The 16,408-nt window shown below is 44.1% G+C and overlaps 1 protein-coding gene across 2 annotated transcripts in view; it reads left to right on the top strand.

The window, feature by feature from the left end:
• POC1B (POC1 centriolar protein B) overlaps positions 1 to 16,408 on the top strand; it is a 162,685-nt gene that overhangs the window by 84,625 nt on the left and 61,652 nt on the right. For both annotated transcript variants that reach the window (XM_073557015.1, XM_073557016.1), the window contains exon 10: positions 6,947 to 7,030. In XM_073557015.1, coding sequence (XP_073413116.1) covers positions 6,947 to 7,030 — 84 coding nt within the window. The remainder of the gene's footprint in view (positions 1 to 6,946; positions 7,031 to 16,408) is intronic.

The following is a 16,408-nucleotide window of genomic DNA, read 5'->3' as shown; positions in this document are numbered from 1 at the left end:
CTCAGAGGGAGGGAAGGAGAAGGACGTGTCTGCAGCAGCTCTACTGATTAGAGGCTGCTGGACGGATTGGATGATAAGAAAGCTCCCTAAACTGAAAGAAGGTTCTTCTGGGACACGGCTGGAGCATACTCCCCGTGGGTCCCTTCTCCACGCTGATGTCAGTTGGAGGGAGAAACTGGTCGCAAAGGGTCACGGCCCCTAGCCTGGCTAGCGTACCTCAGGGCGCTACTAGCAAGCCGATAGCTGTGGTGACTTTATGGACCATCGCCCCTACCACAGTTATTCCGACTGGAAAGGCAGCTATATAGGATCACAGAAACGGAAGGGTATGCGTAGTCTGACAGGATTCGCAGCTGCTGGCCTGGAACGATAATTGTGAAGTGCTGGAAAGGAAAGAAAGAGTAAAGCAGCATATTGTGTGGAGACGGCCAAGAAAGGTACATACAGACAGGGAGTGCTGGAAGGGTGTACTTCATCTTACCTGGAAGTTGTCTGGACCCCTCACCTGGAGAACGCAGCACTGAAGTGGGCATCTGTGTGCACCAGACTGTAAGTAAAGCCCTTGGAACTACATGCAATTGTGTCATCTACGTTCTTTCTGCTCCTCCCACCCAGCACTCCACATCCTCCACTCCACACTACCTCACCAGCTACAAACTCATCTCAACTGTCCTGGGACTACAGCTCTACCTGTGGAGAGCTTTAACAACTCTGCTGCATCATAACATCTGTCTCAGGCTAGCTTCACACTAGCGTTTTGGGCCGCAGCGCACGGCCGCCGCTAAGCCCCGCCCCCTCCGGTCATCTCCGCCTAGTATCGCACATGGCTACATGCGATCTGCACACCCTATCTTTAGCATAGGGTGCGCTGACCGTGCATTAGTAGAATTTTGCGTGCGCTGCGCTGTTATGAATGAGTCACCGTTGCAGGCACAAACAGAAATACTAGCTAAGTCCAGAAAACCAGAGAAGTTGGCAGCTATCGGATTACAGACCCCTGAACCTATCAACAACAACTAGCAGTAGCCGTGGGGGGTTCCTACGGTGCCCTAGACCCCTCGATCACAGCCAGAGAACTACATAGGCCTAAAGGCAGAAAGGGAAATCTAAACTGCCCCAGAGTAGACCCCAAAGCAATAGGAAGCCCCCAACATATAATGACAGTGAAGCAAGATGAAAAAACACTCACACAGATAGAAAGATAGGCTGAGCAAAAGATGGGGCCCAAGCTAACTACATAGGACAGGATAGAAAAGCTGCTGTCTAATCCGCCAAAACCCTATCAAAACAAGAGCCAACAGCTGATAGGGAAAAAAGCCCTGAAGACGCTAGGCTTCAAAAAGACTATATCAGCACTCAGGTATCTTCTGAAGACAGAGCAAAAAGGAATTCAGCACACCCCAGCAGGGAATGGCAGAAATCCAGAAAAACAAGGAAAACCAAAACACAAATGCAAAAGGCAGAGCAGAAAACTTAGCTTTTGAGGAGCAGGAATCAGACTGGTCTCCTAGAATCCCTCAGAGAGATCACCAGCAAGGCAGAAGGGCGTCGGCTGCCTTATATCCAGTCAGCAATTCCCGTCACCCAGTCATAATCATCCTGCCCAGATGCTTGGTAATCAGCCTCACTACCTTCCTTCACCAGAAGAGGGAGTTCATCAGACCTCAATGGTGAAGGGGAAAATGAACTCACAACAGTACCTCCCCCTTTAGGAGAGGTCACCGAACCCTCATCCACGCCACCAGGGCGATCAGGGTGAGCCCGATGAAAGGCACTCACCAATCTTTTGGCATGAATATCAGACGCAGAGACCCAGGAATTATCCAACTGACCATAACCCTTCCACTTAACCAAATACTGGAGTCTCCGTCTAGCCAGACGGGAATCCGGTATCTTCTCTACCTCATATTCCATGTTACCTTCAATAATAATAATAATAATAATCTTTATTTATATAGCGCCAACATATTCCGCAGCGCTTTACAGTTGAACAGTTTCAAACACAACAGTCATAAGTAACAACGTTAACAATACAATAATTAAAGCGAAATAAGACGACCCTGCTCGTGGAGCTTACAATCTACAATGAGGTGGGGGGGATACAAAGCACAGGTTTGTATTTACAATGATGTATTTACAATGACGGTCCAGCCATCTTCAGGGGGTGGGGGTTAGATGGAGATAGTGAATGGGCTACACACACACAAACATGACTTTGATTACTGAATGTGATAGGCCGCTCTGAACAAATGTGTTTTGAGCGAGCGCCTAAAACTATGCAAATTGTGGATGGTCCTAATATTTTGGGGTAGAGCATTCCAGAGGATTGGCGCAGCACGGGAGAAGTCTTGGAGTCGGGAGTGGGAGGTACGGATTAGGGCAGAGGTTAGTCGAAAGTCATTTGCAGAGCGCAGCGGTCGGTTAGGCCGATAGACAGAAATGAGGGAGGAGATGTAAGGGGGTGCCGCACTGTGGAGAGCTTTGTGGGTGAGAACAAGTACTTTGAATTGTACCCTGTAATGAATTGGCAGCCAGTGTAACGACTGGCGAAGAGCGGACGCGTCTGAGAAACGATTAGCCAGATGGACAACCCTGGCTGCTGCATTAAGGATAGACTGGAGAGGGGAGAGTCGAGTGAGAGGGAGGCCAATTAATAGAGCATTACAGTAGTCTAGGCGGGAGTGGATCAGGGCGACAGTGAGAGTTTTTGTTGTTTCCATGGTGAGAAAAGGGCGGATTCTAGAGATGTTCTTTAGGTGTAAGCGGCATGAGCGGGCAAGAGATTGTATATGGGAGGTGAAGGAGAGATCGGAGTCGAACATAACACCCAGACAGCGCACCTGCTGTCGGGGTGTTATTATGGTGCCACCCACAGAGAGGGAAATGTCAGATTTAGGGAGGTTAGTAGATGGTGGGAGCAGAAGAAGTTCAGTTTTGGAGAGGTTGAGTTTCAGATAGAGAGCAGACATGATGTTGGAGACTGCAGACAGACAGTCAGTGGCGTTCTGTAGTACAGCGGAGGTAAGGTCAGGGGATGATGTGTACAGTTGTGTGTCATCAGCATAAAGATGGTACTGAAAGCCAAATCTGCTTATGGTCTGTCCAATTGGGGCTGTATAGAGAGAGAAGAGAAGGGGGCCAAGGACTGAGCCCTGAGGTACCCCAACAGTGAGAGGAAGAGGAGATGAAGTGGAGCCAGAAAACAGAACACTGAAGGAGCGGTCGGAAAGATAGGAGGAGAACCAGGAAAGAGCAGTGTCCTTAATGCCTAGTGACTGGAGCCTAGAGAGTAGGAGAGGATGGTCAACAGTGTCGAAAGCTGCAGAAAGGTCGAGAAGAATGAGCAGAGAATGGTCACCATTACGTTTTGCTGTCAGAAGGTCATTGGTCACTTTGATGAGTGCAGTTTCTGTCGAATGTAGGGGGCGGAAACCGGACTGTGAAGGGTCTAGGAGGGAGTGAGTGGAGAGGTAACGGGTAAGGCGTGAGTATATCAGGCGCTCCAAGAGTTTAGAGATGAAGGGGAGATTGGAGACTGGTCTGTAGTTGTTTGTGCAGGATGGGTCAAGGGTGGGTTTCTTTAGTAATGGAGTAATGATAGAGTGTTTGAAGGAGGAGGGGAAAATGCCAGAGGAGAGGGAGAGATTAAAGATTGTAGTTAGGTGAGTTGTGACGACTGGGGAGAGAGACTGGAGGAGATGTGAGGGAATGGGGTCGTTGTGCTTGTAGTTGGACGAGAAGAGGAGAGGAGCCTGGAGACTTCTTCTTCTGTGATGGGAGCAAATGTGGAGAGTGAGCCAGGGGAAATGCAGGGAGGGATGGGAGTCACTGAACTTGGTGATTGGGAGCGGATTTCCTGACGGATATTGTCTATTTTCTCTATAAAGTGGGAGGCCAGGTCATCAGCGCAAATGTCTGTGATAGGGGCTTGTGCTTTTGGCCTGAGGAGGGAGTGAAAGGTGTCAAAAAGTTTCTTGGGGTTGTTGGATAGTGAGGAGATCAGGGTGGTGAAGTAGGTCTGTTTGGCGAGGTGAAGGGCAGAGTTATATGTCCTTAACATAAATTTGAAGTGTATGAAGTCTTCTGGTGTGTGTGTTTTCCTCCATAAGCGTTCAGCACACCTAGAGCATCGCTGGAGAAATCGGGTTTGCGATGTGAGCCAGGGCTGTTTCACTCTGTGTTTGGAGGTTCTGAGGGTGAGGGGAGCTACTTGGTCAAGGGTGCTTCTAAGAGTGTCATTGAAGTGATGTACAGCCAGATCAGGACAGGACAAGGACTTCAACCAATACAGGGTCCGGAGGTGCCACCCCAGGAACTACTGGTTCAACAAACCTCTTCAACAAGGACTTATGAAACACATGGATTTTAAATGTGACAGGAAGAGCCAATCGAAAAGAGACCGGATTAATAATCTCCAAAATCTTGTAAGGTCCAATAAATCTAGGCTTAAACTTAGGAGAAGCCACCTTCATAGCGATATTTTTTGATGATAACCAAACCATATCACCAACCTTAAACTGGGGACCAATGGTCCTATGTCGGTTGGAAAACCGCTGGGCCTTTTCCTGGGAGAGAGATAACTTATCCACCACTTGGTCCCAGATCTGGTGCATTCTCTCCACCACAGTGTCAACACCTGGGCAGGCAGAAGGCTCCACCTGCCCTGAAGAAAATCGAGGATGAAACCCAAAGTTTAGAAAAAAAAGGTGACATCAAAGTGGCAGAACTAGCTCTATTATTTAAAGCAAATTCGGCCAAGGGCAAAAATGAAACCCAATCATCCTGATCACCGGAAATAAAACATCTCAAATATGACTCCAAGGTCTGGTTTGTTCTCTCCATCTGCCCATTGGTCTGAGGGTGAAAAGCAGAGGAGAAGGACAACTGAATTCCCAGCTTGGAACAGAAAGTCCTCCAAAATCTAGACACAAACTGAACTCCTCTGTCAGATACAATGTTCTCAGGAATCCCGTGCAAGCGAACCACCTGTTGCAAAAACAGGGGCACCAACTCAGAGGAAGATGGCAACTTAGGGAGTGGTACAAGATGAACCATCTTAGACAGGGCTGTGGAGTCGGTAAGCCACAGTTGCGACTCCGACTCTGACTCCTGGATTTTATCAGGCTCCGGCTCTGACTCCGGCTCCGACTCCGACTCCTTCATAAATGGCCAATTCATAACAACAAATTTACTGTTGTAAAATATTAAACATCGTGCTTATTCAGTTTCTCACCATCATATAAGTAATCAGACCACTTAGAGCAAAAACTACATTTATTAGAATACAATTAGAATATAGCAAATAACTTTTATAAACTTTTCTAAACTGTAAGTAAATATGCAATAAACACTTTTATGCAGTTAATAAGAAGAAATCTATAAATTTGTCCTCAGAAAAAGTATTGCCTCTGTCAGATCCTCCTTCATGGATGCCCTCAAATCTGATCTAATTATTTTGAGAGCAGAGAACAACCTCTCTAAGTCCTCGGCTTGTAATTTTTTAGTCACTGTAAATGGGTGCTCTAGCAATTTTTCCAGCTCAGTCACCTGATTCCACTGACTTCCATTTAGCGTCAGTTGAGGGTTAGCCATGTCTACAAGAAAGGTTTTCAGTTCAACCAAGTGCTGAATCATTAAGTAAGCACTGCCCCATCGTGTGGCTTGATCAATAATTGCCCGTTTTCCAGCATGTCTCTTCAAAATTGAGTCAACTTTAGGGGTTCTGGCAACAGTAGCCAATTTTCTCACCTTACCAATCAGTGCAGCAGCATGTCCTTCTTGCAGACTGTCTCTTATAGCCAGCTGTAGCGAATGCACAACACAGCGCATGTGATGAATGAAAGAACATATTGACACAGTTTCAACAAGATCTAAACTATCATGTTGCTGTTCATCTGAAGCAACTTCAGTTTGCTCCTCAGTTACAATACTGTGTTCCTCTATTTCAAACATTTCAAGGGGAAAATGAACTCACAACACTGCGCCCTTTCGAGGGTGCGCCAAACGCACCATGTTGCATTTTGCTGCGCTCGAAGCACCATCAAAAGGGCGCAGCGCACGGTCTGCGCACCCTATCCTAAAGATAGGGTGTGCAGATCACATACAGCCGTGTGCGATACTAGGTGGAGATGACCGGAGGGGGCGGGGCTTAGCGGCGGCCGTGCGCTGCGGCCCAAAATGCTATTGTGAAGCTAGCCTCAGAGAAGCAACACTGCAGCACTGGTCATTCTGACCAGAATACCACAGGTGGCGTCACGATTCTCTACGTAAACTTTATTCCCATTCAATTCTACCCATTTTACATGACCGCCTGGGGCCACGGACTGGGTCACTGCCACTGTGACCCATCCCTTTAAGACGACTGGCCCGGTACCGAGTATCCCACGGCCTCTGGGGCACGTCATCAGCTTACATAATATTTTAGACAATTGTAGCTCTCAACTTTGTGGGAACAGTTTGGGGATGGCCCTTTTATGTTCCTTATGACTGTGTCCCAGTGCTCGAAGCACGGTCCATAAAACCATAGTTGGGTAAGTTTGGTTTGGAAGAGCATGACTGACCACGAAGAGCCCTGACCTCATGCCATAAACACAGTTGGGATAACCTAAAACAGAGATTGCGAGCCTGGTCCTCTACTCCAACATCATTGCGTGACCTCACAATTTTTCTGGAGTATGTGGAAAAATTGCCACAGACTACTCCTAAACCTTGCAGAAAACCTTCTACGAAGGGTGAAAGTTGCCTATGGATTTGAAATGATAGGTCACAAAAGCTCCTGTAGATGTAATATGTATGCATCCCAATACATTTGACCATACAGTCTGCATTGTTTATTTTTTCACATATTTAATATTTCATTCTGATTTGTGTTTTCTGCTTGTTCTGTTATGGTCACATGAATGTGTTCAATTGTTCACTGTAAAACCTATTCTTTTATATTCTGCAGATAAATCCCATGTTTGAGGTGGCTGATACACAAACCTTCAATCCTCCTATTATAGATGTTCGAAACATTGCTTCCAATGAACAGGTACTAACACTCATTATAAAAATGTCATATCAATTAATTTGTAGGAAGACTAAATGTTCTATATAAATTTACAGTAAAAAGTGCAGACATAAAGTGCATCATTCACAGAGCGGCAGCTAGTTCTGTTATGGGTTTCCTACAAGTCTTCGAAAGCTTTCCTGATCATAGGGATAGTTCTGAAATAAAAATGTGTTTCTTGCAGCTGAAATTCGCAGGAACGTCATTATTTTTGGTAGGGTGATATCCTGTTCATCAGGCATCTAACTACTCCCATCCAATCGGTGGCCTCAGCAGTCAGGTAAAGGATGGGATGCCATCACAACTAGTCCAGTAAAAACCAACGGTGTGCGGATGCTGCAGCAGCAGGCAATTCTAATGCTGACTTACGCGTATTTATTTTATAGCGATCGCTGAAAACTCAATTGAAGTAGAAATCCTGTCAAAAATGATATTGTGATAGGTTTTAGAAATATGCGATAACATTTTCCCAACATGACAATGATCCAAAACACACGTGAGACCACTGTTGCATTTCCGAGGCAGAACAGGGTGAAATTGATCCAGTGGAAAAGTACAGTTGGGTCCAGAAATATTTAGACTGATACAAGTTTTGATATTTTAGCTGTTTACCAAAGCATATTCAAGATAAAGTTATATAATCAATATTGGGATTAATGTGCAGACTCTCAGCTTTAATTTGAGGGTATTGACATCCTAGATGAAGTAAATGTTTAGGAATTCAAGCTCTTTTATAAGTGGTTGTCTCTTTTTTTTAAAAGGGACTAAAAGTAATTGGACCGTTATCTTAAAAACTTTTAAATGGGCTGCATGGGCTTCATTAATCCACCATCAGGTAAAAAGTCTGGAGCTGTGGAATTTGCATTTGGAAGCTGTTGCTGTGAACCCACATCATGCGGTCAAAGGAACTGTCAACAGAAGAGAAACAGACCATCACTAAGCTGAAAAAAAAAATGAATCCATCAGAGAGAGAGCAGAAATGTTAGGATTTGCGAAATCAACACTTTGGTACATTCTGCAAAATATAAAGAGTGCACTGATGAGCTTGGGAACTCAAAAAGTCCTGGACGTCCACGGAAGACAAGAGTGGTGAGTGATCACAGAATCCTTTCCTTGGTGAAGAAAAACCCCTTCACATCATCCACCCAATTGAAGAACACTCTCCAGAAAGTAGGTGTTTCAGTAGTCTACCGCAAGAGAAGACTTCTTGAGAGGAAATACAGAGGGTTTACCACAAGGTGCAAACTATTAGTCAGCCTTAAAAATAGAAAGGCCAGATAAGACTTTGCTAAAAAAAAAAAAAAACACATGAAGAAGCCAGCCCAGTTCTGGAGAATCATTCTTTGGACAGATGACATGTACCAGAACGATGGGAAGAAGAAAGTATGGAGAAGGCTTGGAATGGCTCATGATACAAACCACACCACATCTTCTGTAATACATGGTGGAGGCAGTGTGATGGCACGGGCATGCATGGCTTCAATGGCACTTGGTTACTTGTTTTTATTTATAATGCGACTGAAGACAGAAGCAGCAGAAACAATTCTGAAGTGTACAGGGCGGTACTTTCTGCTCAGATTCAACCAAATACAGCAAGGTTGATTGGATGGCGCTTCATGGTATATATGGGCAATGACCCAAAACTTACTGCAAAAGCAACACAGGAGTTTTATAAGGCAAAGAAGTGTTATTTTCTGCGACGGCAGAGTCAATCACCAGATCTCAACCCCATTCAGCATGCATTTCACATGCTTAAGACAAAACTTTAGGCAGAAAGTCCCACAAATGAACAACATCTGAAGTCAGCTGCTTGTATTAGTGATATGTGATGAGCGAGTGTCCTCGAATACGGTGTTATCCCAGTATCTCAGGGGTGCTCGTATAATATGTTTGAGTCCCCACGGCTGCATGATTCGCAGCTGTTAGACAGCCACAACACATGCGGGTTTGCCTAACAGACAATCCCCATATGTGTTGCGGTTGCCTAAGAGCTGCGAATCATGCAGCCGTGGAGACTCAAACATATTATACGAGCACCCTTGAGATACTCGGATAACAACACATCCGAGCACACTCGCTCATTACTATTAGTGACCCTATTACTTCAAACCTCCTGCCTAAACATATTTGTTTTTCAGTGTGTGGCACTACCTAAGCTCTTATACAGCACATTCTCCTTATCAGGGTTATGTTCAGATATTTCCTTATCCACTATTGAATTACCTGCATGCTTATGTAACGTGCAACTCTAATGGCATTTGTAGAATCTTGATGTAGTATTATTTTTTTAAAAAAGCCTAGTACTCTGTGTTTTAATTACTATAATTCATTGTTAACCCCTTTCTGCCATGAGACGTACTATACCGTCGATGTGACCCTGCACAATTTGACCATGGACGGTATAGTACGTCATAGCAATCGGCCGTGCACACGGGTGGTGAGTGGCCGGGTGTCAACTGATTCTCACTGCTGAAACCGGCACTAAATGCCATGAGCGGTCACAGACCGCTCCTGGCACTTTAACCCCTGAAATGCTGCGATCGAACACGGTCGCAGCATTCCGGGAGCTGGCAGAGGGCTGACAGCCCCTTTTTCCTTTGAAGTGGAGACCCTGTGGCGTGACGCAGGGTCCCGATTTCTGCCATGGTAACCTGATGTTGTCATGACGACATCCGGGTTACCAGAGCTAAGAAACTTCCTGTCGTCCGCAGTGCATGTCGTGAAGTCTCTCAGGTCAGTGTAAATTACATTCAGCGCTGACAGCTTCTATAGCATGCAGATGCTGCTTCATCTGCATGCTATAGAAGCGATCAGCCTGCAAAACATGATTGTCCCATAGTAGGACAAAGTGTAAAAGTTAGAATGAAGTAAAAAAAAAAAAAAAAAATTAAAATAATTGTAAAAATTTTTTTTTTAAAAATCAATATTTATTCTAGCACTAAATAAATATTTGAATGAAAAAAAATCTAAATAATAAAAGTACACATATTTGGTATCGCTGCGCCCGTAATGATCCAACCTATAAAACTGTCCCACTAGTTAACCACTTTATTGAACACCATAAACAAAGGCAAAAAAAACAGTGTTTTATCATCATACCGCCGAACAAAAAGTGGAATAACACGCTATCAAAAAGACGGATCTTGGTACCGCTGAAAACGTCATCTTGTCCCGAAATAAACAGGCTCCCATACAGCTCCATCACCGGAAAAATAAAAGTTATAGCTCTCAGAATAAAGCGATGCAAAAATATATTTTTTTATAAAATAGTTTTTATTGTATAAAAACGCCAAAACATAAAAAAATTATATAAATGAGGTATCTCTGTCATCATACTGACCCCAAGAATAAAACTGCTTTATTAATTTTACCACACACGGAACGGTATAAACGCCCCCCCAAAAAAGAAATTCATGAATGGCTGTTTTTTGTTCATTCTGCCTCCCAAAAATCGGAATAAAAAGCGATCAAAAAATGTCATGAGCCTGAAAATGGTACCATTAAAAACGTCAACTCATCCCGCAAAAAATCACATGACTCTGTGGGCCAAAATATGGAAAAATTATAACTCTTAAAATATGGTGATGCAAAAACTATTTTTTGCAATAAAAAGCCTCTTTTACCGTAGAACATCTGCCAAGCATAAAAACCCGCTATAACGCCTCTTTCACATGTCCTAATATTTCTGGTACCAGAGATGTGTCAGTGTGTGTAACACTTGCGGCACATGTGTGGCCGCATCAGTACCACAAGGACTGGTGCCAGGGAAGAAGTTTTACAGTAAGCGCTATTCCCCGACGCCGGGTGCTGAACACGGCTCTCATCATTCTCTCCTACTCTGCCGACGATTGGCACAAGCAGAGGAGAGTGATGAGAGCCATGTTCAGCACCCGGCTCCGGGGAACAGGACTTACTGTAACGCTTCTTCCCCGGCGCCGATGCGTGTCACATGGATGACATCCATGTGTGTTATGCGCATGCACATGTGCTGGATGTTTTGTGGCCCGTGCTGACTTTAAAAAATGGACATGTCAGTGTGTTTTGCCCACGGACACACGGTTCGTGGAAATACTCTGATGTGCACAGACCCATTCACTTGAATAGGCAAATAGTGCTCCATTCCTCCCGAGTCTCTGCGCATGGCTGCCCAATGGTATAAAATTCTGTGACACACCCATGGTGTCATTATGGTCACTGCACCCCTAGATGAATTCATGGAGAGGTGTAGTTTGTAAATGGGGTCACTTATGGGGGGTTCTGCTGTTTTGGCACCTCATGGGCTCTCCCAGTGGGTCATGGCACCTGTAAACCATAACAGTAAAATCTGGCGCTCCTTCCCTTCTGAGCTCTGCCATGTGCCCAAAGAGTGGTTTATCCCCACATGTGGGGTATCAGCACACTCAGGACAAATTGCACAACAACTTTTTGCTTCCAATTTCTCCTGTTACCCTTGGGAAAATAAAAAATTGGGGGCGAAAAGATCATTTTTGTGGAAAAAAATGATTTTTTATTTTTACAGCTCTACGTTATAAACTTCTGTGAAGCACTTGGGGGTTCAAAGTGCTCACCACACATCTAGAAAAGTTCCTTAGGGGGTCTGCTTTCCAAAAAGGTGTCACTTGTGGCGGGTTTCCACTGTTTAGGCACATCAGGGGGCTCTCCAAACACGACATGGCGTCCGATCGCAATTCCAGCCAATTTTGCATTGAAAAGTCAAAACGGCGCTCCTTACCTTCTGTGCTCTGCCATGCGCGCAAACAGTGGTTTACCTGCATATATGGGGTATCAGCGTACTCAGGAGAAATTGAACAACTTTTGGTGTCCAATTTCTCCTGTTACCCTTAGTAAAATTTAAAAAAATGGATCTGAAGTAATTAATTTTTCTGTGAAAAAGTTAAATGTTCAATTTTTTTTTTAACCCCTTCACCCCCAAGGGTGGTTTGCACGTTCATGACCGGGCCAATTTTTACAATTCTGACCACTGTCCCTTTATGAGGTCATAACTCTGGAACGCTTCTATGGATCCCGGTGATTCTGACATTGTTTTCTCGTGACATATTGTACTTCATGTTAGTGGTAAAATTTCATTCAAATAACTTGCGTTTATTTGTGAAAAAAAACGGAAATTTGGCAAAAATGTTGAAAATTTCGCAATTTTCCAACTTTGAATTTTTATGCCCTTAAATCACAGAGATACGGCACACAAAAAACTTGATAACTAACATTTCCCACATGTTTACTTTACATCAGCACAATTTTGGAACCAAAATTTTTTTTTGTTAGGAAGTTATAAGGGTTAAAAGTTGACCAGCGATTTCTCATTTTTACAACACCATTTTATTTTTAGGACCACATCACATTTGAAGCCACTTTGAGGGGTCTATAGGATAGAAAATACCCAAAAGTGACACCATTCTAAAAACTGCACCCCTTAAGGTGCTCAAAACCACATTCAAGAAGTTTATTAACCCTTTAGGTGCGTCACAGGAATTTTTTTGAATATTTAAAAAAAAAATGAACATCTAACTTTTTTTCACAAAAAAAATACTTCAGGTTCAATTTTTTTTATTTTACCAAGGGTAACAGGAGAAATTGGACTGCAAAAGTTATTGTGCAATTTGTCCTGAGTACGCTGATACCTGATTTGTGGGGGGGAACGACTGTTTCGGCGCATGGCAGAGCTCAGAATGGAAGGAGCGCCGTTTGACTTTTTCAATGCAAAATTGGCTGGAATTCAGATCGGACGCCATGTCACGTTTGGAGAGTCCCTGATGTACCTAAACAGTGGAAACCCCCTACAAGTGACCCCATTTTGGAAACTAGACCCCCCAAGGAACTTATCTAGATATGTGGTGAGAACTTTGAACCCACAAGGGCTTTACAGAAGTTTATAACGTACAGCGGTACAATTAAAAAATCATATTTTTTCCACAAAAATGATCTTTACACCCCAATTTTTATTTTCCCAAGGGTAACAGGACCCTAAAAGTTATTGTGCAATTTGTCCTGAGTACGCTGATACCCCACATGTGGGGGTAAACCACTATTTGGGCGCATGGCAGAGCTCGGAATGGAAGCAGCGCCATTTGACGTTTTTGGCTGGAATTGAGATCGGACATCATGTCGCGATTGGAAAACCCCTGATGTACCAAAACAGTGGAAACCCCCCACAAATGACACCATTTTGGAAACTAGACCCCCTAAGGAACTTATCTAGATGTGTGGTGAGCACTTTGAACCCCCCAGTGCTTCACAGAAGTTTAGAACGCCCGGGCGTGAAAATAAAAAATTCGTATTTTTTCCACAAACATGATCTTTTAGTCACCATTTTTTTATTTTCCCAAGGGGAACAGGAGAAATTGGACCCCAAAAGTTGTTGTCCAATTTGTCCTGAGTATGCTGATACCCCATATGTGGGAGAAAACTACTGTATGGGAACACGTCGGGGATCGGAAGTGAAGTAGTGACGTTTTGGAATGCAGACATTGATGGAATGGTCTGCGGGTGTCATGTTGCCTTTGGAGAGCCCCTAATGTACCTAAACAGTGGAAACTCCCCACAAATGACCCCATTTTGAAAACTAGACCCACTAAGGAACTTATCTAGATGTGAGGTGAGCACTTTGAACCCCCAAGGGCTTCACAGAAGTTTATAATGCCAGGGCATGAAAATAAAAAAATCGTATTTTTTCCACAAACATGATCAATTATTCCCCAATTTTTTTATTTCCCAAGGGTAACAGGAGAAATTGAACCCCAAAAGTTGTTGTCCAATTTGTCCTGAGTAAGCTGACACCCCATATGTGGGAGAAAACTACTGTATGGACACACGTCAGGGCTCGGAAGGGAAGTAGTGACGTTTTGGAATGCAGACATTGATGGAATGGTCTGCGGGTGTCATGTTGCCTTTGGAGAGCCCCTAATGTACCTAAACAGTGGAAACCCCCCACAAATGACCCCATTTTGAAAACTAGACCCCCTAAGGAACTTATCTAGATGTGAGGTGAGCACTTTGAACCCCCAAGGGCTTCACAGAAGTTTATAATGCCAGGGCATGAAAATAAAAAAATTGTATTTTTTCCACAAACATGATCAATTAGTCCCCAATTTTTTTATTTTCCCAAGGGTAACAGGAGAAATTGGACCGCAAAAGTTGTTGTCCAATTTGTCCTGAGTACGCTGACACCCCATATGTGGGAGAAAACTACTGTATGGACACACGTCGGGGCTCGGAAGGGAAGCAGTGCCATTTTGGAATGCAGACTTTGATGGAATGGTCTGCGGGTGTCATGTGCGTTTGGAGAGCCCCTGATGTACCTAAACTATTGAAACTCCCAACAGGTGACCCCATTTTGGACACTAGACCCCCCACGGAACTTATCTAGATGTGTGGTGAGCACTTTGAACCCCCAAGTGCTTCACAGAAGTTTATAACGCTCGGACGTGAAAATAAAAAAAATCATTTTTTTCCACAAAAATGATATTTTTGCCCCCAATTTTTTATTTTCCTAAGGGTAACAGGAGAAATTGGACCCCAAAAATTGTTTTGCAATTTGTCCTGAGTAGGCTGATACCCTACATGTGGGGGTAAAACACTGTTTGGGCGCATGGCAGAGCTTGGAAGGGAAGGAGCACGATATGACTTTTTCAACTCAGAATTGGCTGGAATTGAGATCAGACGCAATGTTGCATTTGGAGAGCCCCTGATGTGCCCAAACAGTGGAAACCCCCAATTCTAACTCCAACCCGAACCCCAACACACCCCTAACCCTAATCTCAGCCCTAACCCAAGCCCTAACCCTAGCCCTAACCCTAACCCTAGCCCTAACCCTAGCCCTAACCCTAGCCCTAGCCCTAACCCTAGCCCTAATGGAAAAATGGAAATAAATACATTTTTTAAATTTTATTATTTTTCCCTAACTAAGGGGGTGATAACGGGGGGTTTGATTTACTATTTATGGCGGTTTTTATTTTTGGCAGCTGTCGCACGCTAAAAGACGCTTTTTATTGTAAAAATAGTTTTTGCATCACCACATATTGAGAGCTATAATTTTTCCGTATTTTGACCCACCGAGTCATGTGAGATCTTATTTTTTGCGGGACGAGTTGACGTTTTTATTGATACCATTTTTGGGCAAGTGACATTTTTTGATCGCTTTTTATTCCGATTTTTGGGACGCAGAATGAACAAAAACCAGCGTTTCATGAATTTCTTTTGGGGGAGTGCGTTTACACCGTTTCGCGTGCGGTAAAATTGATAAAGCGGTTTTATTCTTCGGGTCAGTACGGTTACAGCAATACCTCATTTAGGTCGTTTTTTTATGTTTTGTCGGTTTTATGCAATGAAAACTATTTTATATAAAAAACAATTATTTTTGCATCGCTTTATTCTGCGAGCTATAACTTTTTTATTTTTTCGCTGATGATGCTGTGTGGCATCCCGTTTTTTGCGGGACAAGATGACGTTTTCAGCGGTACCATGGATATTTATATGCGTCTTTTTGATCGCGCGTTATTGCACTTTTTGTTTGGCGGTATGATAATAAATCATTATTTTTTGCTTCGTTTTTTATTTTTTAAGGGTTTCGCTAAAGGGGTTAACTATTGGGACAATTTTATAGGGTGGGTCGTTACGGACGCGGCGATACCTAATATGTGTACTTTTATTGTTTTGGTTTTTTTTTATTTTCAAAAAATGAATTTATTGGGGAATATTTTTTTTTTTTTTTTACTAATTTATTTGGCGATTTTTTTTTTTTTTAAATTATTTTTACACTTTTTTTTTATTTTTTTTTTTACTTTATTACATAGTCCCAGGTGGGACATCACTGTCCTTTGACAGATCGCTGATCTGTCACATCACAGATCACTGTGACAGATCAGCAATCTGTCACAGGCAGTGCACAAGGCTTCCTCATGCCTGCGCTTTGCAGGCACTGAGGAAGCCAGCTTCCTCCAGGCCCCCGAAGGCCCCCGTCGCCATCTTGGATCCGGGGGCCTGGAGGAAAGGAGTCCCCCGCAGCAGCGCTGCACATTGCGCTGCCGTGGGGGGCTCAGGGAAGCACGGAGGGAGCCCCCTCCCTGCCGATGCTTCCCTTTAACTCCCGGTACACCGCGATCATGTTTGATCGCGGTGTGCAAGGGGTTAACGTGTCGGGGGCGGTCCGTGACCGCCCCTGACACATAGTGCCGGGTGTCAGCTGTGATAATCAGCTGACACCCGGCCGCGATCAGCGGCGCTCACCACGTGGGCGCTGCTGATCGCGCTAGACGTACTATCCCATCCATGGGCATAGGGGCCCGGGTCCCATGGACGGGATAGTACGTCTGATGTCAGGAAGGGGTTAAACATTCAAAAAAT

This window comes from Dendrobates tinctorius, unplaced genomic scaffold (assembly GCF_039654945.1).
Source record: "Dendrobates tinctorius isolate UK_male_01 unplaced genomic scaffold, ASM3965494v1 ptg000241l, whole genome shotgun sequence".
In the NCBI taxonomy this organism is placed as follows: domain Eukaryota; kingdom Metazoa; phylum Chordata; class Amphibia; order Anura; family Dendrobatidae; genus Dendrobates; species Dendrobates tinctorius.
The sequence above is the reverse complement of the archived record's forward strand: the minus strand, read 5'-3'. Positions and strand labels throughout refer to the sequence as shown.